Here is a 27107-nt window from a genome sequence, read left to right on the forward strand (position 1 = left end):
ATAAGAATATAGGCGCTCATAACTAACAACTCGACGTTTTTGCCTGTCAAAATCTCGCCTGGCCGCCTCGCTGTAGACCTTGATTTTGATTGGCTGGCGCCGACGTCACTCAAAGCGCTCAGTCAGACTAGCAAGTTTGTTCACCGATGTAAACTTTAAGGGGGGCCGCTCAGGATCCTTAAAGAAGTATGTTGGACTCTCTTTGTTGTCCTCACTACCGTTTGACACTTTGGACAGGCTGAAGGGCAAAGCGCCGTGATAAAAGATGATATACACTGCAGTTATTTAGGGAATTGCTGAGTTGGCCGTTTACGGCTGGCTCTCCAGCTGCTGACAGACGCTGAGGGCGCAGTCCGGTGTTTCTGAACATGGCTGGACGCTGAACAGAACAAAACAGCTGGTTTCTCGTGTGAAAAACTGAGCAGACAGCTGCTTTTCAGACCAAACAAATGTGAACGATAGCAACTAAGTAGACCGACAAGTCGTATTTATTCCAGAAGAGCAGTAGTGAGAGTTTATATACGGGATAAAAGTGCTTAAAGTCGCGTCCTCGGCCATGAAAAACGCCAAACTCAGGCTGAAAACCTGTGACCTCAGCGCGGTTTTCAGTTCCCATGTCGTGTCCTCGCTGTCTTGTCCGTCCTCGCTGTCTTCTCCGTCCTCACACACCTGAGGATGTGTTTTTGTTTCGTGGTCTAGGGGGAATGGCCGCGAGAGCTCGGCGTTATCCGGTTTCTGGGGTGTTGCGACGGTTCACAGTAATGTCTGCTGTAGTTGACCACCGTCTGCAGTTCATGCCCCAGTTTTGTGTACACGGTTAAATCAGCAGTGCTGAAGTGGAGTTCCTTGGGTTTCTCTCAGTCTCTGCGTAGTTCAGACACGGAGATGTAAACGAATGGTTTACTGTAGAGAAACCAGGCGACTAATATCTGCAGTGTAGGGCATTTTAATTACTGCCCCGAACCACCAATGTACCTGCGTGTTTTCTGAGTTTGTATATGTGGTGTTGATGATAGTAAAACAGTGGTAAATCTAAAAAATTCACTTTTCTTTGGGGACTATTTTGCCTCACAACAGCCTGCATGTACCCCTCCACCATGAATGGGTTTTAAAACGTTTATTTTATATGTCTGAGTCGTTTGATTATGCAGAAATTTTGAAAAAATGGATGGATTTCCCCTTTAACATGCCGTGAGAGTGAATTCAAGCTATGGGGGGAATATTGCCATGCAGCCTGCAGTTAGGCTACAGGAGTCTGTTTCAGATGAGAGATGTGGGGACTGGAACCTAAAGCCACACTAAAGTAAAAGTAGTTACCACAAACAAACTTAAGTAAGAGTAAAGTTCACAAATAGGCTACCAAGTTCTCCAGTCAACTGCAGGGGGACTTTCAGCATCTGTTAGTTGTAAGAATTAAAGTGCTGTTATTCTCTCTTGAGGATCTGGTCAAATAATTCTAAAGCTTGAAAGTGAGAGGTGTGAGTGTGTGTGAATTTTGCACCAGTAACAAATTTAAACCCACAAAAGAAAAGCATGAAAATGTGAAGAATTAAAATTGAATAAAAAAATAAAGACCTCCACAAACCATAAATACAGGCATGAACATAAACCTAGGTTAAATGTGACCTAAGACGACCTCTCTGTGTACCAAATGTTTACTGTGACATGAGAGGGGCTTTCAGAGGGGATTCCTGCCATTACATATAATATTGTACAGCTTTTTTGTGTGAATGATAGTTTAGGGAAAACAACACAGCCGACTTCTCTCCAGCCTTGTTGATCAGAATGGACCGTGCACACCAGACAGATTTTATTACCTTAAGTAGTTCGGTGAAGTGAGTCTAGTGCTGCACAGTAAAGGCTCTCACTGCTCTAACCATCCAGTTCTTGCTTTCACAGACAGTAGGTAGTTGGCTCAGGTGGCTGCTCCAGAGCAGAAAACTGCTGGTCTAGTTTAGTGCCACTTACCTGCACTTACCTCCTGCTCTTGACTAGAGAGACCACCTTTTGTTGTCTGGTACCAATATTTCAGCACTGAAACCTTGAGTATCCGCTAATTCCAATGGCAATCTGAATTCATTACTTCAGAAAATAACACAAGTTGTAAATGAGTCTTTCAACCCATTATGTCTATATCTGAGTTTTAGAAGATAGTGGCCTGCGTGTGGTCTGAGCTGAAGAGATTTTTCAAACTGATCATTTCATGTCAGATAATAGAATTTTTATCACTTATATTGTGTTCAGTATATTGATCATATGTGACTACTGTTAATGTAATAAAACAATAGAAAATCCTCATTTTATTTTAGAGATAACAAATTATGAAAATTCTGGTTCATCCAAGGTTTGCAAAATTTTGTCACTTTAGACCAGTAAGAACCAGCTTTGTGACATAAATGGGTTAACTGGAGCGCTACAAGTAGCACACTCAAACATCATATCTACTCTGTTGTACTAAAGCACTTGAGTTCCCTGTATGATGATCTAATTCTGATGTAATGCTATAATACAATACTTGTCATTCTAACTTTAGGCTGCATGTGGCTACTGTTTTTATTGTTTGACCTACTTATGTGGCACTACAAGCAATTCTGGGATACTCCAGGCTACAGTTGTTATTAAAAGACATAAAAATTGTGCATCTGATATCTGATCAAGCGTTTTCTGCTTTGACTACAAAAGCTTTTGTTAGATTTTGTAGCTGAACTGTATACTGTGCGGAGATGCAGTCCTATTGGTTTTAACACCTTAAAAACACCAAGGAAAGACGACAGACTTCTATTCTTTACTCATATAACTGTGTGACTTACATATTAGTGTCATAGTTACTGAATAATATTTAGCGTAGTAGAAACCTTACGATGAAATGCTGAATGGACATTGAGTATAATGGGTTGGCAAACTCTTAGTATTCAGTTGGCAGCATATGTGTGTGATGAGCTGTTATGCTGTTACGGTGTAAACTCTTGAGTACAGAAGCTCAAAGCTGAAATTCTAAATGATCTCAGTCAATCTAGGTTAAGTGGGAATTCCACCTATTTTTCAAATGTTCTGCGTCATATGTCTCATTAAGATGTAAACAAAGTCATCTGGAGTAATTAGATGTGAAATGATCTGTTCTGATGAAAGTTGCATACCCAGATTTCTTCACAGTGGTGTTAATAGGAACCACAGGTTACAATATCTAGAGCACAAATCACAATCAGTGACTCTCCCATTGTCAATATTACATAAAACTCTGACATGGGTTTTTATATGTAATATTGATAATGGTAGAATAGTGGTAATCATTTCTTTGGGATTTCTTTTGCCTCCAAGTACCCCATTATAAAATGTATTTTAGGTCAAAGAAGGTCTCTGAATGATTGGAAAACAACGTCTTAGGCATCAGGCAGCGTACTTGTGAGCATTTCATGTATGGCAGCTTGTAGAGACGTTGACCTCTTCAGACGTCTGGTTCCTATCACCACCACTGTGAACAATTCTGACTGCGTAAGTATCTCTAGAACAGAGCACCTCACATCAATCCACTCTCAGTGACTTTTTTACATGTTAACTGTTTAATTGTGCAGAAATAAAAAAACTGGTGGATTTTTTCCCCCTCTAATGTACTGGAATGTGTGTGTGCGGTCGTGTGTCTTTTGTCCCTGCTGTCTCTGAATGTGTGTGATTCTCTGACTCAGCAGACTACACATGACCCCCTGACCTGGTTGCCAGGGAGTGAGTGGGACTATGGCGACTGGTGCAGCGGCTGGCGAGGGACAGCTCCAGAGGATTATCAGAGATCTGCATGGTACTGTGTGTGTGTGTGTGTGTATGTGTGTGTGTGTGTGTGAGAGAGAGAGAGAGAGAGACTGCATGTGTGGCTCACGCTCTTGTACACATGGACTTGTGTGCCTGTGCGTGTGATTGTGTATGAATGCATGTAGCACAGAGAGAGAGGGGGGCCTATTGTGTGGACACAGTGGGAGAGTAAAGAGGCTGAGAGAGAGAGATACAGGGAGGGAGAATGTCAGGCAGATTCACCTCCAGCAGCAGCTAGTTTGCTTTGCTTTCATGTTTAGTGGCTTACGCTCAGAGGGGCCCTTGTCCTGGCCGGCTGGGTGAAGAGACACTGTCCTCGTCCTGGGACGGTCAGCAAAGAGGAGTTGGGACATGCAGCCTGAGACAGAGTCACGATTCACAGTTCGGCCTTTGGTGGCTTCTTTCCAGTTCCTGAGATGGATAAGAGGCACGTGTGAGGATCCTTCTGGAGGGAAATCACCGGCGCTAGGGCAGAGGGTCAGGACTACAGCGACTAGCTGAAGTCAAAGAGTGTTTGAGTGCTGTACCTTAGCGTTGTGACAAAGTGGAAAAAATCATGAGCCAGGTGCAGATTAAAACTCCTCACTTGCTATGGAGATTATGTATGGAGGACTGCTTTCTGAAGAGATACTGGTAGATGGTTGGACGTGAAGAAAAACAGTCGTCTTTTGACCATTTTTAACAAGAAAGCTATTTGCTGGAGAGCATGAAAAATGGAATGGTGGATAGGACGAGGAAGAAATGGAAGAAATTGCATTATGTGACAGACGGTGTATATTGCTGTTTTCAATCAGTTTATTATAGAAGGAATCAATAGTTGCAGTCCTACAGAGGGTGAGACGTTAGGCTACGTTTACACAGCAGGTAAAATTGGCCCAAATCCGATTTTTTTCGTCATATGTGACACAGATGTGACATCTGTGTGGCTGTGTGAACAGCAAAAATGAATTGAATCTGACATTTTCAGTTCCGATTTGAGATTTTCATATGTGGTACTGAAATCCGATCCGTATCCGATCTGCAGCGGTGCGTCTCAGTCTGAACAGGCAGATCGTAACTCATGCAACTTTAACGCCAGTCCTACTCCACATTCGTCATAATTTCACACTGCTGAGACTCAGAAACATTTAGTCTGATGTTTCTGTAGCCAAAAATTAGAAGAGACTCATCGCAGCCGCTCCGAGTTTGAAGAGGTTTCAAATGAAGCAGCCGAGTGCGGCTGGAGGAGCCCGAGGCTGCAGCACCAGAGAACAGTTTAAACAATCGGACACGAGGACACGAACCAAAGAAGTGACCGAATAATGTGCCATTTTTATGGTGAACTCAAACACACTGTGGGTGATGAGCCCAGCTGTCAACCACTGGAACTTCATAACCGCTCTTATGATGCTGGCGAAGTCGAAACCGTGAGCGACTAGTGTTCTCTAGTCGTCTTGACTGTCCTGGACGAGCCACGTGAATTATTGCTCTTTTGGGCATGAAGGTCGGTGTAGGAGCTGATCTGTTGAGATTGATGTCACATACAGATCACGTTTAAAAGATAATGTGAATAGCTAAACAAAAAATCTGATTTGGTGAGAAAATCTGATTTGGGCCACTTTTACCTGCTGTGTAAACGTAGCCTTACTGACAGAGACTGGAGGCTGGAACACAGCCATGGAGAAACAACTGGATGCAGAGAGCTGGTGGACTGGCCGTCTGGAAGCAGAAAGGATGAATGTGTCAGATGAATCAAGGGTTAAAGATTTCTCCTCCTGAAGCTCTACAATTGCAATACCTAAAGCATGATATAATTTGTGATGTCATTTCTCACTCAAATATTCCATATTTTAGCATTTTTCATTGTCATTTTGTAATGATTGAGGGGAGAACTATGATAGTGTTATTAAACAACCAGAAAGTTTTAAGAGAGAATGAGGCCTTTGGGAGAAAAGCATAGTAAAAAAAAGCATAGGCTCATATAAGTCTAATTGCAATGTCTGTTTACTGCTGTTTGCTTTAAGCTACAGGTATTCTTGTTCATATTTGTGGGACTACTTTTTTCATATCTCCTTTTTTCTTTCTATACCTGTGCCTTCCATCGGGCCTAACAGATGCTGTCGCAGAGATAACCAAAGAGTACAAAGAGAATGGAGAGCCAATCACAGATGACAGCTCTAACCTACATAAGTTCTCCTACAAACTGGAGTACCTGCTACAGGTTAGGATTCTCTCACTAATACACATGTCAGCTGATAAATAAATCTATCATCTACGATATAGACATAATATCCACTTACAAGTGGTGGAATGTGGTTGGCTGCAGCAGCACTGAGCAGTTTAGTGTGATTTAACCGTCTCAGAGTTTACATGGTGAGCCTTTCACTAGTTGCAGTTGAAAGTTATAAAACATCACTTCTGTGCAGCTTAAGAAAGCAAAAAAAAAATCCACACAGCATGTAACATAAAAAATGTAGCATAAAAAAAGTTTTTTTCAACATTTTTCAACTTTAGTTGTTTGGAACTTACATGAAATAAATTGCTCACCAGTTGCATAATATAAAATAACCTGCAACTCACTCGAAACCTAGCTGCAACAGTTGAAAACATCTCAGTATTAGCTAGCCAGCTTGTGATGTTTAAATGGCTGGCTATGCCACCATTATTTTTCTTTAGCCTGCTCTTAATGTGAGTTACCTAGCTAGATTCACTTCCCCTAACCTTGTGCACTCTGATTTTATAAAGAGCTTATCCAGAGGGCCAAAATTAATTAGGGAAGAAGAAGCTGAGAAGCATTCTTGATGAACTTGGATGGAACTCCTAGGATGGGATAATCGAGGCATCAAGTAGACCATATATACAGATACAGAAAAACATGGAGAGATGCTGTAAATACTAAATTTACACCTTGTGAATGATTTTATCATGAGAACAGTATGATGCATTAAAAAATGAGCTGCTAATTTGGTGTAAATCTAGTAGAGTAAATGGATGTGTTGCTTGTTTTCAAATTCCTTTGTGTAACTTTCAAGTTGCAGGGCAATTATGTTGCAGGCAATTAGTTGCCTGAAAATTTCAATGTAAAACCAGCCTTAGGTTCATGTAGGTATGTTAGGGCCCAGAAAACACTAAACTGTACAGTGCTGACACCCCCTATGACTTTAAGGTTAACTCTGACCTGTTGGCGTGTAAGCCACTTGACTTTTTGAGCTTTTCAGTTGGACAGACAAATTCTTCACACTGCATTCAGTTGATTAAATGAAAGGGGGTAAATTAGAGTTTTGATTAGATTTTTTAACACTTTCAAATGTGATTGAATTAAAGTGCCAAACTGACCATAACCCTAGTAGAAGTTGCTGACATTGATTTTTCATTCAGTTTTTTTTTCCTGTGGGTTTTTGTCATGTTGATAGAGGAACTTGAAGCAATTTACAGTTTATGACTATATAACGCTTGTATTTCATGTTTTTATGTAGTGGTACTAATGCAGTGTTATTTTGCACAGTTTGATCAGAAGGAAAAGTCCACATTTCTGGGGACAAGGAAAGATTACTGGGACTACTTTAATGACTGCCTGGCCAGAATCAAGGGAGCCAATGATGGCATCCGCTTTGTCAAGTCTATTCCTGAGGTAGGACATATTCACTCATTCACACAGCTGAACAGTCCTGTGCTGCTAGATTTTGCCTGGAATTTGTTCCAGGATCTTTCATTTAGGGTTTTCTTCGCAGCATACATTCATTATGACAGCATCGGGTTAGGCCTCTTTAGCAAAGCACCTTAATTGAGATTAGGTACGTAAATATCTGTGTGTTATAGTTTCATGTTTTTTTTTGTTCTCTTTGAAAGGATCCACTGAAATAATCTATTCTTCTTCATATGCTCACAAAGAAAAGGATTTTTGTGAAATATCATGCTGTCGTGTGAATGGCTCTGTTAGGGAAGATGGCATTTAAAATACTAACTGCCGTCTGTGCTGCTCACTGCACTTCTTAGCAAAGGCAGAGCTTTCTCCCTGTTGCTGAAAACTTCTACAGAAATTGTTACGGAACACTAGCTGAGTTCTAGACCAGTGTTCTAGAGTTTTTGTTTCAAGTGAGAACAAAAACATGAGCTCTGCTTTATTTAGTTTATTTCATTTAGGTGCTTCTCAACACATGACATGTTCTGATTTCGTCATCAGTGGTTTTCTGGGACTTATTATAGAGTGGTGTCTGATAATATTCTTCACGTTGCTCCTTTGTATTGTGCTGTGTTGTAGTCACTGTCTGTGTGTGATTGTTTTGTTTGTTTCTTACTTCTACTTCCTCAGTTTATTTATTTATTGGGGATTTTTACCCAGTATTTCTGCACAATTTAGTCATTTCCAACTTCTTTTAATAAACTTCAGATCCTGAGATTTGCATTTTTCCAAACTCTAAATGTTAGAATTTACACTGAATACCAATAGTAGATCTATTTGTGCGAGAAAAGTTCAGTTGGCTAAAATAGCAGATGTTTTATCCTGAGAAGTTCAGTCTAACTTTTTGAAAGGACACTAATGTTTTCTTTCTCCCTTTTGCATTCTCAGCTGAAGACGTCGCTGGGGAAAGGTCGAGCATTTATCCGCTACTCTCTGGTACACCAGCGGCTAGCGGACACTCTTCAGCAATGCCTCATGAACTCGAGGACCACCAGGTAACCATGCTCTCTCACCCTCTCAGAAATCTCTGTGTTCACCTTTGTGTCAACGCTCTGTACCTGGGGAGAGTTCCTCTAAAGAAGGCTCCCTCTGATCGTAGGCTGTCTGTTTTGCTTCAGAAGGTACTGTAAAACTGTGCAAAATGAGCCTCCTTTGTAACATTATATACATTACATTGCAATGCAGTTTCAGACATCACCTTAATTTGGATATAGATGTACTGGCAGTGTTTCAGCTATATTTGTTTTGTAGCAACATCTCAAAATTATAGCCACCACTGTTTCAGAATTTTATGAAATGTCACAAAATCACAATTACAAAACTCTGCAGAGGTCTTTTTCATTTGCAACACAGTTATGAATTTAGGGTTCTACAACATCTGGCCCATAGTAAATATTATGGTGACACCTAAAAGATCAATCCTGCGTAACAGTTCTGGAGCAATTAAATTGAGCTTACATACATGCAGGAAAAATGACTCATGTAGTGGCGTTAACAGTTTTGTGCGTCATCAGCTGCGTGTATTGAGTTGTGTGTGTCTCTGACAGCCCAGGAAGTTCACTTGCTTGTTGTTCATTCCATTGTTCCATGTTCCTGTAAATGAACTGCTCTCTCAAGCCATCACTTTCATTAGTCGAACATGACGCTTTCTCTTCCTTTATTGAGTTGTACTTCTTGAAACTGGGTTCCGTGTTTTGTCAGAGCGGGTACTAGGAGTGGAAGCTGCCCTTTCCTTTGTGTTTGCTGAAGAATAGATGGGTGTGTGTGTGTAAACAAACAAGCATGTGTTTGTGGTACATGTTCTGTAAGACCTGTTCAGTGTGCCTTTCATGTATTTGGTCTTGCGCATTACATTTATTACATTGCGATGTCCAAATTTGGCCCAGGTGCTTTATTTAGGAGCAACACTGTACCCTAGTCTTGATGGACGGTTGATAACTATTTGGTAAACAGCTCCTAGGCAGTCTGCCTTAAAGAATATTGTTTACCTCTTAGAGGTTTCATGTCATTATTCTCAAAATTACAATGACAATATTTAGTTGTATTGTTAATGCTACGCTGTGTAAGTCTTGGGGATTTGGAGACCTCTCTGGTGGAAATTTGTAATTGCAAGCATCATGTGGGAGAATATTTGTAACACTGGTTGTCTTCGGACCCCTTCCCTCAGCAGATGAATCTGAATTGCGAGCACCTTGAAAGAGTTTTCAGAGAGTCAAAACTTGGTCGTCTGTAATTTAATTTAATGTACCCATCATTTCTCTGTTGTTTATCTGCAGTGACTGGTACTATGCTCGGAGTCCCTTCCTAAAGCCTCATCTAAGTGTGGACATTATTAATTATCTCTACGAGCTCAATGAAGTCCAGTTTGATCTGGCATCCCGAGGTCATGACCTTGATTCAGCGTGGCCCACGTTTGCAAGGTAACAATCTAAATTACCTTTTCCAGAAGGAATGTTGGCATGACTTCTCACCCCTTTTCATGTTCCTCATAATGCTCTGTGAACTGTGCCACAGGAGGTCTCTAGGATTGACTAACTCTCCCAGTCACATGTGGAAACCACCCAGCCGCAGCTCCAGCGTTAACAGCCTGGCTAGCTCATATTCACAGGTGATTAGCCTTCCTCCGTCAAACAGGATTCACAGTGCAAACAGATAATCAAATAATCACACTGGAAATATAACAAGAGTAAAGAGGAATAAAAGGTCTAACAAAAGTAAGAGGCAAACATATATTATTAGCTGTTTGTAAATGTATTCCTTCCTATTTTCAAAATGGTTATTTTCATCATGTCATATGCCTTCTTGGATCATGCAAATCCAGCAGATGGCAGTAGTCACCAAAAGCTGATTCCATCAAAGGCTGTCTCATGACTTGTAATGGCTTGTAGATTTCTATGCTCTTTTTTCAGCTTAATCAAGTACTGATGAAAATAGCTTATAACTCTGGTAGAGAGGCCCACACTCAAGTAAAACTGTGTTTACTTCAGTTCAACCATGATTGAAATATAAGTTTATAAAAAATAACTTGAGTAGAAGTGGAAAAGTTCCAGGTTAAAAAAAACTGCCGTACTGCAGTGGAACAAATATCAAGCATAGGAGCTGATGTTTTTTGGGAATGTTTATTTTTTTCATGCACTCTTGATATAATCTAAAATAATAAATCTCCAATATGTGAAATATGACCAATTACAATGCAATACAGATGCTCTTACTAACGTAGCACAGTGAAATTCTATCCAGGATCCCAAGGGAAGTTACCCTGCCAGCTTGGTAGCATCATGTCATGAGGGGAAACACCTAGTTAGTGTGTAGAATTTGTCATAGTTATAAATGGGAGAAAATTGGGATATAAAAAAAGAAACTTGGCACACAAAAAGAAACTTATCTAAATGTTAACAGCTAACTTGTAAAACGTAGATTGTTTCATTTTAAATTGCCGTAAATCTGCTAACATATTACTTGAGTATATGTAACTGAGCAAATTGAAGTAGCTGCTGCCCACCTCTGACATAGATAAAATAAAGTGTTGGTTCTAGCCTTTTGTTTGCATGTGACTCTATCTTATTCTAACCTCACCCTCTCTCCCATCTCTGCTGTTTCTCTGATAGCAAGCTCCCGAGTTACCCTGTAGTCCAGACTTGGGGTCCAGTCTGTTGGCTGACCTTACCGAGCCATTGTCCGACTCTACCAGCAGCGCCGTAGATGAGTTGCGTCTAGAGCTGGATCAGTCAGAACTGAAGCAGCGAGAGCTTGTTGAGCATATCCAGCAGCTTGGTGGAGAGGCAACGGAGCTCCGTGAAGTGGTGACTGAACTCCAGAGGCAGCTGGATATCTCATTAGCGGCACAGGCTAACCACCAGGAGCTTCAGCTGAAACTGCAGGGCCTGAGTGAGAGGGAGCAGAGCCTGGCGCAAGAGCTGGATGTCCTGAGGGGACGTGAGGCCATCAGAGAGGCAGCACATCAGGAACTTCAAGGTAAACTGGTTGTTGCAGAGAGGAAGAATGAGGAGTTGATAGCTAAATTGGATGGGGTGCTTGAGGAAAAAGGGCAAAGGGCAGCCAGCCACTTTGACTCAGCCCAGAAGATCCACGAGCTTCTGGATGGACTGAAGGAAGCAGAGAAAGGGAGAATAGATGCACTAGCTGATGGAGAAGAGAAGAGGAGGCAGGCTGAACGCCTGGCCGAGGAGCTGAGAATGAAAGATCAAGCCCTGAAGGATGGAAAGACGAAAATATTGGCTTTAACAGAGAAGGGTGAAAAACTGAAGAAACAGGCAGAAGACCAACGTAATGATGTGGATAAACTTCAGGGAGCGCTGGCAGTGAGAGAAAAGGAAGCCAGCAACCTCCAGAAACAGCTGCAAGACCTTCAGCGCTCACTAGAGACAATGGAGGAGCAGACCACAGAGGAAAAGAAGAGGTCACTTGAGGAAAGAGAAGAGCTGCAGAAGAAGTTGAGCTTTCTAAAAGAAACTCTGGAAGGGAAGCTCCAAAGCTTAACAGCACAGATCAGGACAAAAGAGACTGAACTTCTCTCCAGTGCCAAGAGGATCAAACACCTGGAGGCTGAAACTGAGCGGCTGAGAGGGGAGAGGCAGAGCCTGAGTGGGAATGTAATAGAACTTGAGTCTAGTGCCAAAGATCAGGCCAAAAAGATTGATGAATACAAGGAGCAGTGCACCCAGCTCATGGAGGTGAACAGCAAGCTTCTACAAACAGTAAAGAGGAATGAGGAGACCAGGAAGGAGCTGGCAGAAAGTAAGGCTGCATTAGAAATTGAGCTGACTGGGCTGAGAGCATCTGACAAGCAGCTCAGAGGACAGCTCAGTGATGCTAAAGTGACGGTAGATGAGCGGGAACAGCGGATGCGAGAGGAGAACCGTGAGCTGGACGAGATGCTTCAAAAAACAAAGTTACAGGCAGAGGAGTCAAAGGGCATAGTCCGCAAGTTAGAGCAGGAGAACAGGGACCTCAGAGAGGAGCATGGCACTGTCAAAGCTGCTCTCACAGCCATGCAGGATGAGCTACGCAACATCAACGGCCAGATTTCCGATCTTGAGAAAAGCCTTGGGGCGTCAAGACGCAACGAAGCAAATCTCTCCTTGCAGCTGAAGGACAGAGACTCTCAACTGGAAGATCGAGAGAGGCTGTGTGAGCAACTCCAGGCAAGAGTGGAAGAGCTCGAAGTCAGGGAGAAAGAACTAGAGGCTGGAAAGGCTGAGGCAGAGCGAGCCTTTGTGAGACAGAAGGAGATGATGGAGAGCCTGGAGGTGCAGAGAAGAGCAGTGGAGAAGGCTCAGAAAGAGACAAGTGCCTGTCAAGCAAAGGAAGCCCAAGAGATGGCCTTAAAAGTTGCTGTATTACAGGAACAGTTGGGGCTGAATGTGGAAGAGGTGTCTAGGCTCCAGGAGGAGTTGGTAGACTTGAAGGCCAAATTGCAAAGTGCCATAGAAGAGAAGTTACAAGTTCAGGCCATACTGGAAGTCAAAGAGGCGTCTTGTGAAGAGCTACAGACCCTGACGGAAGGACTCAAGAAACAAGTTGAGGAGCAGAATCGAGCCCATGTGAGTGAGCTAATGCAGTCGAAGGAACATGTAGTGGAGATATCATCTCAGCTGAACACAGAAAGATCTACGCGGACTAAATTAGAGGCTGACTTAGCCAGAGTCCATAAGGAGGTATCTGAGCTCAAGACACAGAATGAGAAACTGATGCTGGAGAGTGCAGAGTCCAGAGAAGGACTCCACAGAGCCAATACAGAGATGGCGGAGCTGGGAATGACTATCTGCCGGCTGACTGCAGAGCGAGAGGAGGCTCGGGAGCGCTGGTCGGCTGAGGCCATTCGAATCCAGGAGCTGGAGGAGCAGGGCGAACGAGAGACAGACCGGGTGAATGCCAGCATGGCAGCACTGCGACAGGAGAATGCCAGCCTCCAAGAGGAGCTCCAGCAGATGGAGAAGCTTCCAGAGACTGTGTTGGAGCTGAAGGAACTGCTAGACAAAGCTGAGAGTGAGAGGGAGGCAGCACGGGAAGAGACAACAGCCATGAAATTTCAGATGAGCACAGAAAACATGGCACACCAGAGCCAAGTGAAGGTAAGGAGAGCTTTTCTTTCACCATTTGTTTGCTCATTGTGAAATCCCTCATGTTAAAGACATTCCGTCAAGGACATCTTTTGACAAATTGTCAGAGTTAGAAAAGCACATAAAGTACATCACCTCAAAAACTTTTTTGTTTTGTGTTCCTCTGCCCAGAGTTTGAGTGAAGAGCTTGAGAGCTTAAAAGCACAGCTGATGACGGAAAAAGTGAAGACGTCCAGTCTGGAGGCCAAAGTCTCAGAATTAGAGGTCTGTAGATGTTTCACCTACCTTCACCGTGTTTATGTAACAAGAAGACTATGCTGTATCTAAATTCTGTTTGGAGTATTACCAGCATCTTCAGTGTTATAAGGGTTTAAAGACATACTTGCTCTACTAGCAAGGTCTGATCTTAGGACTGTGGTGCTTGCAGGAAAATGGGCTTAGTTTAAAAAGTCTGCTTTTAACAAGTTTGAAATTAATCTAGAGAAATCACTTGGATATTACATCTTTAATGTTTTTTTTTCCTGCTTTAACTCAGATGCTGCCCAAATTCTAATATGTGTCACTAGTCATCTGGCTAGATCATGAGTTGTCCCATATAATATATCGTGAGCTACAAAGCATGTGGATTTGGCCCCAAACCCCATATTTGCATTTGCCATGACAAAGTAATAACTTTTTAAATTACAAACTACCATCTTTAACTTAATTCTTTAAAAACCTACACCCAATCTACCATTTATTATCAAAGTTGATTTGTCATATTGATGTAAATACTTGCATAGTGTAGCAATATTATATGAAATTAAGCTAATATGTATAAAAAGCTAAAAAAGACAAAGTTACAACCTCACAGCTATTTTTCATCTTATGATCCATCACTGGATTGCCAGTTGTAAACTGATTGACTTGGCTGATAAGAAATACAAGAAGCATTTCAAGGTCCATGGCAGGGGGTATGATGAGAAATTAAGGATAATTACGGGATGGCAGGGAATCCTCGAGCCCTCATTAGCAGATGTACCTGATGTAATTTTCTTACTGAATAGTCATGACTTTAATCATTCCTCATTATAATGGTTTCTATGTTTTGAGAGCTTTGTAAAATAAGAAAGAGCACAGTCATTGTACTCAGGGTCAGAGTAGGACACAACTGTTTTAGACAAAGAATGTAAGTTACTCAGACGGAGGTTATACATAATGTTACCTGACCAGAAAACTGTGAGAAATAGTTTGAGGCTAAGCAAGGTGATGTAAGGTCTAGAATAAACAACCGGGTCTAATTTACCTGTGTTTATTAAACGTTTGTTCAAACTTTTAAAATGCAGCATCACACAGTGTTTTTTATAAAAATGTGCATGTTTTCACACTACATTATGTATTAATGGTGGTGGTTGGTTAGTGTAGTGGGTAACACCTCTGCCTTCTACGCTGTAGACTGGGGTTCAATCCCCCACCAGGGCAAACACCCTACACCATACCAATAAGGGTCCTTGGGCAAGACTCCTAACACCGCCTTGGCCTACCTGTGTAAAATGATCAAATTGTAAGTCGCTCTGGATAAGAGCATCAGCAAAATGCCATAAATGTAATGGCCAACCAAATTTGTTTAAAGGAAAACAATATATTTAAATATTAGTGACAGTATTGTCTCAGGAATAATGCCTTGTGATGTCAGCACTCATGAGCACTCAAACCTTTACACCACCTTAAACCACCTTTGGAGTGTCAATATTTGTTTTTAACAGTAGTTTGGAAATGAAAATTGTCAAATCTTTATTTAGGCCTAACCTGCTCTTCATGCCAGAGAAGTCACTTGGTTGAATGTTAAAGCTTAGGTATTAGAAAGCAGTGGCTTATTGTTAACTGAAGCTTTGGAAGTATTTTCTCTTCTGTAAGGTATCTTCAGATTTTGGCTTTTTATACTGTAAGCATGTTCAACATGTTTAGTGAAGTGTAGTCAAAGCGAGGACGTGGAGGAAATGCTGAATGCAGGCTGACCTTGAATTTGAGCTGTTTTTCCAGGGAATGAATTCAGACTTCTCTCATCTGATGGAGGAGAAAGATTCTCACATCACTGAGGTTGAGAGTCTGATACGGCAGGGGGAGAATGAAATACAGGAGCTGCGAGACAGTGTGACAAGGTAATACACACACACACACAGATACACAGTCCTCTACACACACAAATGCATTCACTCTCCCTCTCTTTCCCAAACTCTCCTCAAACATGATCAACTAGAAAGAGACAGAGGGGAAAAACAGAAGCTAGTGTGGTGGGTGGCACTTTTTGCTTACTAACTATGTCAGTGTTAGCTTGGCCCAGCAGGCTTTAGCTTAGAACACCATGGAATAGGTTTAATTTCAGCTGTCTGTGACTCCACACCACAATGTTTACATTTGTATGAGCAAAGCACCAGTTAGTTGAAATGGAACTTGCACGGCACTGTTTGGTAGTGATCCACTTAATTCTGGGGCTACAATTAATATCAACCAAGACAGTGCCAGAGCTGATGATAAAGGTATATAGCAGAGATGAAACCATCCCTTCATTGCTTTGTTCCTTGTACTTTTTCTAATCCTTGTTTATTGCAACCCTTATGAAGAAAACGTGAGTTGCAGTGAGGTGCAGAACGGCACACGACACGCACATATTTATATGAGCAGAGGTTGTGATTACAGCTGATGGTGCGCAGCACTGGCATTGTTTAAAGCCTGATAATTAAATAAACTCACACTACTCAAACTCAGACTCTTCCCTGCTTTACACACACCTCCAGCAGGATGTTCTGATTTGATTATTTTTCGCTATTGAAAATACACAGGGTGAAGTGGCACAATACAGATGTAAATATAGAACCCGTGAGCAAATAACTGTCATGAAGTCATCCCACAGAACGGTTCTGCGGACATATACATTTGATTTTTGTGAATCATTCCTTTAAAGTCAGCTTTGCTTCAGCCAGCTCTTGACTGCAGACTGAGATGGGGTCTAATTAAAGCATTTTCACTCGCAGCAGGACACTGATAATGGATTTCCAAATAAGATATAATAAGAAGTGTTGCAGGCTAATACAGTCCATCTCTTTTCAGCAGTATGAGTCTCCGCTGGGGTCCCTCTGCCTCACGTGTATGTCTGTGTCCCACTAATGCAGTGTCTGCGTACTGATGTATGAAGGTTTTATGAAACGTGATATTTGTCATTCTTCTGTGAGCTGTCTTACATTTTCTGTGGATTATCTGAGTTTCATTCTTTATGCAGTTTTGTTCTTTCTAATTTTCTCTTTCTCTGCATTTACCCCTTTTCTCTCTCTCTCTCTCTCTCTCTCTCTCTCTCTCTCTCTCTCTCACACTCTCTCTCACTCTCTGCCACTCACTGTTGTGATGTTTCTCCCACATTCTCTTTTTATCTTTTTCTTGTTCAATCTCTCTATTTCTGTTTCGCTACAGGGCTGAGGAAGCTCTAGGAGTAGTGCAGAGGGAGCGGGAGGAGCTGAGGGAGAAGATGGACAAGGTTCAGTCTGAGGCTCAGGCCCAGCAGCTCAAAATGACTGCAGAGATCGACGACCTCAGCCTCACCAAGTCCACTCTGGAGGAGCGGCTTATTGAGCTCATCAAGTGCGTTCACACGCCTTCAACTAATGCACTGACAGCCCCACTAGTCATCCCAGACAGCTTCTCAGTTCTGTTTATTTTGCTTCTGTACCTCTTTCTCATCAGTATTCCCTTCAGTCATTCTTCCACATCGAGAATTAACAAACTCCAGTCCTGCATGCAAGTTACTTACCCAGCTTTAACATGTCCATCTCAATTCATGAAAAGCTTAGTAATGAGCTAAGAAGGGCTGTCCAGCACTGAAGCCTGTAAAAAATGTACATGAAGACAGACAAAAGGTTTTCATAAACTCTGATTTTTATGTCTACAGAGGCTACAGGGCTGCTGCAAGCATTTTAGAAGGAGCTGCTGGATAGAGAGTTCTGTTTGATACACAGTGTCACTAATATGAAGCACCCTTGCTTTGCACTTCTCTGGTCAGCTCTACGACCTAGACGTAGACAGTTGGTGTGGTACCTGAACCGCAGCAGTATCAGCTATTCTCTAATCTTATGTTGGACATGTTTAGTACAGTTTTAAATCTTTTAATTCATATCCACATAATTTTGGATCCACAGCCAAATAAGCGTTAATGAGATTCTGCTTGTGTGAGTTCATATCAGTTTTCCTTCTTTTGATGGCATGCGCAAAAGCTTGAGTGGTGATAGCGCTCCCTGATAGAGAGTCTTCAATCTGTCAACAAAAGTTAGTGAGTTAGTTAGTTTTATGCGCAAGTTTATAGTTTGTTTGTTAGTTTTACTTTCGAAAAAAGAGGATATTTGGAAAGAGCAATATTGCTTACACTGAACAATGTTCAGTGATCGCAGCAGAGTGGAATATGGGTGGAATAGGCTGGAGTAGGTGGGATCTATGCAGGCTGGAGGTGCAGGTAGAGGTGAGGGAGAAGGTCGTTGCAATGCTGTAGGAATACTCTGTTAAGAGGCTTCGTGAGAGGCTCCACAGTGGGATCATTATTTGGCTTGATGTTATTCATTGGTGAGTGCCATAAAAAATGTTTTAGTCTGAGACAAAGTTCTGAACGAGTCCCATCATGGGAGGAACAATGAGGGAGATTTTTACACTCTCAGGAAACCACCCTGCAGTGGACCCAGTATGAGCTTTTGATGCTTTATTCAATCACTCAATGGGAAATAAAGAGGACAGTAATATAACCAGAGTGAGAAATTGTTGGATAATGGGGAACAGTACAGAAAATATAAAGAAAAGACAGACTTAAAATTATATGTAATTTTTGTATATGTAATCTTCCTTCTGCTCTTCATTGTCTTTCTCTTACTCCTGCTTTTTGCTAGTCTATCCTGTGCTAGGATGATCACCACGTTATGTCCAGACTTTCAGAGTTTCATTTGTAAATACCTTAGAGAAGTGCAGTGTTCACTTTTGATATGTGTAAACAAACCAAACCTGTCAGAAAGGGATGTGGAACATTTCGCTTTGACAGAAACCCTGAAACTTTATTCACTTGGTGTTGGTATTTATATGGGATGCAGCTTAAACAATACAACACACATACTTAACTTTACATGTTGGTAATAAACACTTCTGAGCACTTGTTTTATATCCGTTAAAGGAATCTGGCTGTGAACTCATTGACAGACCAGCTGGAACAAAACCACTTTCAGGTTAATCTGCCAAATACTGTAAAGTTGAACCTGGTATTGACTCAGTATTATAGCTCTGTTAAGACTACTATTTTTGGCAGATTTACTTGCCAATGTTTAAGCACATTTGATATAATTTGGGGGCTTCTTTGATCTATTGATCTTGCCTTCAGCTCTAAGCACTTACGCTTGTTCTGTTTTTAAATAAGGTTGTAGACAGTTTGCAGACAGTTGTAGACACTATGGCCAAAAGTATGTGGACACCTATGCATGAGGTCCATATGAGCTTGTTGGACATCCAATTCCAAAACCATGGGGATTAATATGGAACTTGAAGGATAGAACAGCTTCCATCATTTTGGGAAGGCTGTCCGCAATATTTTGGAGTGTGGGGATTTGTGCCCGTTGAGACTAAAGAGCTTTCTGAGGTCAGGCTTTGATGTCTTCATGTCTTCGCATGCAGCAATGAATGCTCCATGTGTCCTACTTGTGCTTATTGGGGTTGAGGTCAGGGCTCTGTGCAGGCCACAGTTCCTCCACATCAAAATCATCAAACCATGTCTTTAGTGTGTTCTGTTTCCGAGCCCAAACCCTGAAAAACACATGGCATTGCGCTTTTAGATCTTAGGTTTGTGTTTAGCTGCTCATTTCATGAAGCTCCCAACACACAGCTTTTGCTGATGTTCTCGAGGCAGTTTGGAACTCTGTAGCAAGTGTAGCAACAGAGGATAGGCTTTGTTTGCATAGACCACCGCTTCGTGACTGCACTGTCATTGCTCCAAGAAACTTTCATTGTACAGTAATAGCATTTACATTTACCTGGAGCAGATCTGGCAGGACAGACGTTTCACAAACTGACTTGTGGAAAAGGTGGTGTCCTATGACAGTGCCACATTTAAAGTCACTGAGCTCTTCAGTATCACCCGTTCTACTGCCAGTGTGTTTCTATCAAGATGCACGGCTGTTTGCTTAATTTTATCCACCTGTTAGCAACAGGTGTGATTGAAATACCTGAGCTTAATAATTAGGATGGTTGTGCATATACTTTTGGCCATAAACTGTGTATATATACACACTCTCACCGAGCATTTGTCCATTTTTTTCAGCTCCACTTTCCATACAGGAGCACTTTATTCATTTATCTTCACTTCGATAATCAACAAAACATGTCATTTGACCAGGATCACCCCAACCTTTGCATATGACTGTGTATATTAAGAGAAAATGAATTGTGTTCATTTAGATTTTGTCCTTTTTATTCCTTTTTATTTACTGTCTTCATTTCTATCCATCTTCAAATCTCCTGCAGGGATAAAGATGCTCTGTGGCAGAAGTCGGACGCTCTGGAGTTTGAGCAGAAGCTGAGGGCCGAGGAGCAGTGGTGGCTGCTCGACAAAGAGGCCACACACTGTCTTGGTTGCCAGAGCCAGTTCACTTGGTGGCTCCGCAAGCATCACTGCAGGTGGCCACTCAGAATAAATTCACTGGGCACTGACACCCACACTGTCTGGCTCAGTTCTGTTACTATCGTAACGTTTGAGTCTGTATGTAGCCTTTATTGAAACGATGTACTGCTTCCTGGTCTTTATGAGTCATTCAGAAATCTTAATAAACCCACGAGCAGCCCTTTAAGACTACTTTTTAAATACTTGCCTGTTTGGTGAAGACTTGTCCGACTTTAAGTTACAATTTTTTAGTCTTTTGTACACTGTTTAAAGGTGAAATATTTAGAATAATTGGTTGATAAAACCAGCTGTCTAATATATATTTGTGTGTCAGGTTGTGTGGGCGGATTTTCTGCTACTACTGCAGTAATAATTTTGTAATGACGAAGTACGGGGGGAAGAAAGAGCGCTGCTGCAGGGAGTGTTACACACAGCACAGCGCTGTAGTGGAGAGATTCACCCGTGCTGAACTCAACAGCCCACAAGAACCTCCAGCACCACCAGGGCACTCGCACACGGCCAGCCCACCGCCACCCTATAAACCCACACCCAGAGTAACAGGTACAGTTGCTCCCATTGTAAGCACTGTGCACTTCATTCTCTTCACATTTTTGTCAGTTATCTAACCCATCTTTTTTTAACACAGGAGTTAATTATTAAGTCATTTGTAAGCTTTGTTAGGATGGTAGCGGTAAGGAAGTGTTCAGAAGACATTGGCTGATTTAAACTCGTTATTTTATTGGTCGTGAAAATTTCACTAATGAAAAAAAAATGTGATTGTCTTATTTTTCTGTGGTTTTAGATCTTTGCTAGGGCTTATATGGAATATAAGCACTAAGCGTTCATATTGCCTTGTCTTGTTTTCAGTTTGTTTTAGACTCAACAGTCCATAAAACCTAACACTCCAATGGCCAGTCTTATACTTTATTTTTTGTCATTCTTTTTCTCAGTAATGTATTCTTAAAAGCTACACACCCTTTCAGACTCATAGTATTGACTTCTAACAGTGGAAGGGTGGACGGAAACAGCTGTGGATGGTTTCAGATCTGAAGCAAGAGTGGAGCTTGATTTTCTCCTCTTTTTCTGTTTATAGGATGGTAACAGTTCTTGTGGTCCAGCAGGTCTTGCACAGTTGCAGGTCTTGCAGAGTCCAGTGTTCTTTATATCTGTCATTCCACTCCAGCTTTGTTGTTTTCTATTTTCTTTGCCCTTGTTTTTGCAAGTGGATTATCTTATATCTAATCTCAGATGTACATTGGAAAATTGGGTACATTGTGTTTGGGTACTTGCTTGTGTGAATGGTAGTTTGTCTTTGAAGGGGTGCATAATGTCAGTAACTCCTTTGGGAACAGCTTTTGTTGGGAGAACACAGCTTCATCACAAAAGTTCCATCCTGCAGCAGGAGTGCTGTTTTCATTCTGATAACTCCTCTGGGTAAGAGGCGAGATTGGAAAACAAGTGGTGCATTTCGCGTCCACAATAACAGGTTTCCTTAGGAAATGTCATCACAGCTTCATTTAAAATTCATTTCTCCCATCGTTCTCTGAAGATTTGGAGAGACACTCAGGTTCAGTGTCATTCTGCTCAATGCCTGTCTTTGTCTGCCTTTGAAGAAGGCTTTGCCAGTAAACCCAAGTAAACAGACACAGGTGGATTCATATATGTGCATTTAGCCTTGTTTCCCTTTATAGTACTTTTATTGGCCAATACTCACTGACTTTGAACTATGCTTCAAGACATCAGGGCATTCTGAGATAATGCTGTAGCTTAAATCTGCTTCAACAAGAAACCTATTTCTGTTTTTCATCTGTTAGGTGACATAATTAGATGGTGTGAGAAATTGACTTGAGCTCTTCTGGCAGCTAAATGTCATGCTTACAAATAAATACAAACTCTAAAGTTGATGTAAAATGGCTTGGTGATATTATAAATAAGTTTGCCCTACCAACTATTCATTCATTCATAAAGCCGATATACTTTAGCCAATAACGGGTTACTGATTATAAGCCTGGTTGACTGTCAGCTTCTGGGTTTATTTTTCCCTTTTCCTCTACTTTCCTCCTTTCTCCATCCTTCTTCTTCTTTCCTCTCCTCTCTCTCTCTCTCTATCTCTCCTTTTATTTGTGACACAGTGACTGAAGAGAATGCAAAGCAGGAAGATGGAGCTTTCGACATTATCACTGAGGAGGAGGTGAATGGACTGTATGACAGTGACTCTCTCTCTCAGACCACCGCGGAATCACAGGAGGGGGAGGCTGAGGGCAGACCCACCAGGGACCTGTGAGTTAATGCACCCAGTATACATCACATGACAACAGTGCCAAATTGAATTACTCTATCAGTGGACCCACTGTCTTAAGTATATTTAACTATAACCCAGCTTGCTTTAACAGTGACAACAGTTCACAGTAGGTTTAAATGGATAAATTAATATTGTTGATTTGGCAAATTCAGTCCTGTGTTTTCTCATAGGAGCACCCTCGGTGACATGACTGCTGAGGAGCAGGAGGATCTGCCCCCGACAGTTCAAGACGCTGAAATTAACCTCCTCAAATCCGGAGAAATCACGTGAGAATATGCACAATTCATGCACAGTTCATTAGCCAGGGGACTCGATTTACAAGCCTGTGCTTGAATTCCATTTGCACTTATCAGCCAACGGTCAGTTCAAATCTATGCACTTAGCAGTCTTTATGTCAGATCAGGTCTGAGATGAGAATCTGAAGTTAGTGTAACCTATGAGTGAAAATTAATTAAAATGAAGTGGAGCCTCCTTCTGCACTTTGGGCCAAACTAAAATGTGTATTGAATGTTTGTTGTCAGTTCATCTGTTGATTACTACTACTTCTTATGAGATTTTACATACAACAAGCTTGGCTACAAAATAATAATGCAGAGTTGCGCAGTTTTCTTTTTTTTGTATTACATTACCATGAACAGCTCATACATTCCCATACATACACCTTGTGGGCTGACATTATCTGTAGTTCTACATCACACACTCAAAGTCATACAATCCAAATGGGTAAACAAATACTAAGACAGTTCTGAGATCCATATTTTCGAATAACAACAATCTCTAGCGTAAAATGGTAAAGGTCATTGGTGTTCCAATATCTTTTTGTAGCTCCAGTGTGCTACTGCACATCGACGAGATCTCCAAGTTTGGTGACAGTTCGCGGGAGCTTTTCGTGAAGTCCAGTTGCTACAGTGTCATCTCCATCACCGTTGGCGACCACGGCCCCACTGTCGGCTGGGTCTTCTCCTCCGAGCCAAAGAGCATCGCCTTTAGTGTTGTCTATAGAGAATCAATCAACACGCCTGTGGAGCAGGCCAAGGTGACTCACACTCACACACACACAGACAGCCGACTCCTGTTAGTCATCTCCCAGAAGGGTTCATTCACTAAAAAACATTCACTGTTTGTCTCTATTCTGTTATTAGTGTGTATTTTAAAGAATAAAATCATTGCAAAATGCTAAATTGTCTAATAATTGTCAGTAACTATTAATAGGAATAGTGAATCTACTTTTCAAAAAAAATGCCCCAGCAGTGTGTAATATTAAGCTGCATCTAACAGTGAGGTTGCAGATTGAAACCAACTGTATACCCCTCCCTCACTCCTCATTTTCCAAGTGCGTAGTAGAACGTATGGTGGCTGTCAGGTTTTCTGCTGTTGCCTGTCCTGATTTTGTTTTGCTTCTTCACGTTTTCATTTCTTTGATAACGAGGATTTTCACTCCCTTCACCCTTTTTTATGCTAAATAATAGTATAATCCTTCATATGCCAAAATTTGCCCCAATACAAAAAGGTTAGCTATCCCCAGGAGCAATCTCTTGATTCTTCTGTTCATCTTCATTCTGGTGCTGCAGTGCCACAAAATTCAACACAAAAACACAAAAAGCTTTCTAGAGTCGATGTTTGGTTGTCTGTTCTGCTATTGTAGAAACATGGCGGCGCAAAATGTTAGAAAAGGACCTGCTCTCTAAGGGCTCATTCTAAGCTAGTGAAAACACAAGTTACAAGTTTAAGTATTGAGTGTAAAATATTGCACTGCACTTATATATTGTATTGTAGTGTATTGCACTGTTCTGTGTTCAACTCTTTCTTTTCTCTGGGTATCTACAGTGGCTTTTGCTTCTAGCAGTACCTGAGCTCAGGGCTGTCTTTCTCTCTAAGCTATTGGTAACTAGCAAAGACACTTTCAATAGATAGACAAAGCACTTCATGTAAGTCACTCTGGATAAGAGCATCTGCTAAATGCTGTAAATGTAAATGTAAGCGATTATACCTTAATGGAAACATATTACTATAAATGAATAATTGTACACATTCCATTGTTGTTAATAGATAAGATCCCCTGAATCTTAGATGCTGCACTTTTTAAAGAAGCTTTAAAAAGCATTTCTACTTAGATGCTTTTTGTGAGAATCCAACAGTGTCATTATAAAAATACTGTATTCATTGCTATCATATTGAAACCTGATTTCAGTTTCAGTCCAGCTCATAAATATATACCTTTAGAGAGCCTCGCTGGAGCTTTTATCATTACAGAAGGCAGTGAACGCTGAGTGTTTGTTTTGTGCTTTAGGTTCTGATCCCCCTGACTCGCTGTAACGCACACAAAGAAACCATTCAGGGTCAGCTGAAAGCCAGGAACCCTGGGGTCTACTCACTCATCTTTGACAATTCCTTCTCCAGGTACACTCCCCAAGGACACAAGCATTTTTGGGAAAGCACAAAGGCTATGACTAGTAGATAGACAGAAAGGCAGTCATATGGACTTATGTAGACTGGATCAAATGAAGCACAAAGTTTCCAGTAAATATTAATTTAGTGGTGACTCCTGTTGATGTGCTCCACACATATTACAGCATTTTTGTGATTGTAATCATAATTATTAAACAGATGGTTTTAGATGGTTGTATGTCGGTGTCCCTTTTGTCTTCATTCACTCATTGTAATTGTATCTCTAGGTTTATCTCCAAGAAAGTCAACTTCCACTTGACCACGGAGAAGCCAGTCATCTATGATGGAAGTGACTGCCCATAGACACTGCAGATTTTTTGAACGGGTTTTATGTTGTCATTTATTTTAATCTTTTTTATCCTAAACTGTCCCTATGTGCCAAGTATTTTATGCTTCGGTGGGTTTTATATAGTATCTGTATTTTAGGGCTTCAGATGCATTTTAGCGTTTCAGATGCTTTAAGAACGGGCATATATGTTCTTAGTAATGGCTTTCTGGCTATTACTGAACTACAGGAAAGGCATATTATACAGGCCTATTCTATGCAAGCACATTTTTATATTATCTCAGAAGTAGTTTTATATGCAAAGACACACTACAGAATTCTGAATATGTGTCGCATCAGCACTTTGGCACTGCTGCTAATGCAAGCGCACATTTGTAGCTCTTTTCAAAAGAACCTCTATAAAGTACACTACAACCAAACATTTGAATACATTTTGTCAATCTTTTATACTGCAGCTTCAAATGTAACTATATGCTAAACGAGACGCGATCGTTTCTTCTTTTGACGAGACTCAAAAGCCTGAGTCAAGCAGACATGGCCCCCATTTTTTACCAAAGGTATGAACACTATCACAGTCAGGGATACAGCACAAAGTATAAGTGGGTATAATAGCTAATATCAAGTAGTCAAGTTTCAGCACAACAGAGACCTACCAAGTACCTCATTCATACCTGTTGTGAATTTGATGAGGCATAACTGATGAAAACGCACCAGCGTCAAGTGGCCTTCCAGAACGATATGATTTCACTAAAAATGAGCAGAATGTTCCAAGCCTACACTCAACAGTGCTAATTTACTGAAAACAAGAGAAATGTCTTTCCTCCTACTAATTGTCCTTTAGATAGAGGAGGAAGTAAAAGATACACATGTTGCACTCAAATTCGATGTTTTGTTGACTATAAAACACTGATGTTGTATAATTATCTCTCTCTTTGGGAAATTGTTGACTAATACTGGAATTTTGGCATGGTCCTATTTATGGTTTCATTATTATTCTATATTGATTATAGTTGTATTTAACACTGTTTTCTAGATATTTTGTGTTTGTTGTACTGACTTGCATCAGGTTTGCAGTACTCAGCTCTGTAGCTTTTAGTTTAGGCTGTAACTGTTTTTTCCTTTCCAGTTGTCCATTATAAAAACTACCTGGACACTAACACTCATGCCATTTACTCTGCCTATTCAGGCCTGAATGATCGCTCTTTACGCAGTGATAACGCAAAATGGCTAAATTGAATGCTGCTGATTTTAGACATGTATGTTCATGCAATCAGCAGAACATGCCTCCGTTTTGTTTTTGAATCATGGGCGGACATGATTATGTGCAATTTTTCGCTCAAGCGTTGCACTTTGTTCAGTAAAAAATGAGTTTGAGAAATATTTTTAGACAGAATGCAATAAGACTTTTCTAAGAGACTTGTTTAGGTCGTTTTCTGTGAATTGTTGAGTAAGTCAGAAGTTGCTGATATTGGAGTCTATGCAATCCCACGTGTAGTGACACGTGTTCTTTTGTAAACATGTACATTTTGAATAATGTAATAAAATCTCATATTCTGCCTCTGTTATCTGTCTTTGTGCAAATACAGTCATAAAGTTTGATGTGGGATTGGGAGCATGCATATGTGTGCCTGTATGTGTGCCAAGTATCTAAACATTAAAGGAAAAATCTAGAATACAAGACAGTGTTAGCTGAAGCGTCTGACATCCAGTCATGTCTTCAAGCTATTCTGAACAATACCCACCATAGTTTGTGTATCTGATGTTGAAAAGCATGCATTAGATGGGATTTCTTGTTCAAGTTCAAGTGGACCCTTGCATCCAATCTACAGTATGTTTCCAGACCTACCTACCTCCACATTTTACAC

General features: G+C 41.1%; 1 protein-coding gene across 3 annotated transcripts; it reads left to right on the top strand.

Annotated features, from left to right (window-relative positions):
* Window positions 1-114: 114 nt before the first annotated feature.
* fyco1a (FYVE and coiled-coil domain autophagy adaptor 1a) lies at window positions 115-26807 on the top strand. 3 transcript variants are annotated; one of them, XM_017711473.2, is made up of 18 exons: window positions 115-186; window positions 3687-3793; window positions 5898-6004; window positions 7289-7414; window positions 8354-8460; window positions 9742-9885; window positions 9980-10073; window positions 11074-13560; window positions 13720-13812; window positions 15571-15689; window positions 16996-17163; window positions 20071-20223; window positions 20541-20767; window positions 22339-22486; window positions 22679-22774; window positions 23334-23544; window positions 24799-24908; window positions 25184-26807. In XM_017711473.2, exons 2-18 carry the CDS (start codon window positions 3733-3735, stop codon window positions 25257-25259), a joined length of 4527 nt encoding a protein of 1508 aa, XP_017566962.2. In that variant the 5' UTR covers window positions 115-186; window positions 3687-3732; the 3' UTR covers window positions 25260-26807. The 3 variants fall into 3 exon arrangements, with proteins under 3 accessions (XP_017566962.2, XP_017566961.2, XP_017566963.2); XM_017711472.2 differs by having other exon boundaries at window positions 116-186; window positions 3684-3793; XM_017711474.2 differs by lacking the exon at window positions 115-186 and adding an exon at window positions 3363-3492.
* Window positions 26808-27107: the final 300 nt, after the last annotated feature.

This window comes from Pygocentrus nattereri, chromosome 9, assembly GCF_015220715.1.
Source record: "Pygocentrus nattereri isolate fPygNat1 chromosome 9, fPygNat1.pri, whole genome shotgun sequence".
In the NCBI taxonomy this organism is placed as follows: Eukaryota; Metazoa; Chordata; class Actinopteri; order Characiformes; family Serrasalmidae; genus Pygocentrus; species Pygocentrus nattereri.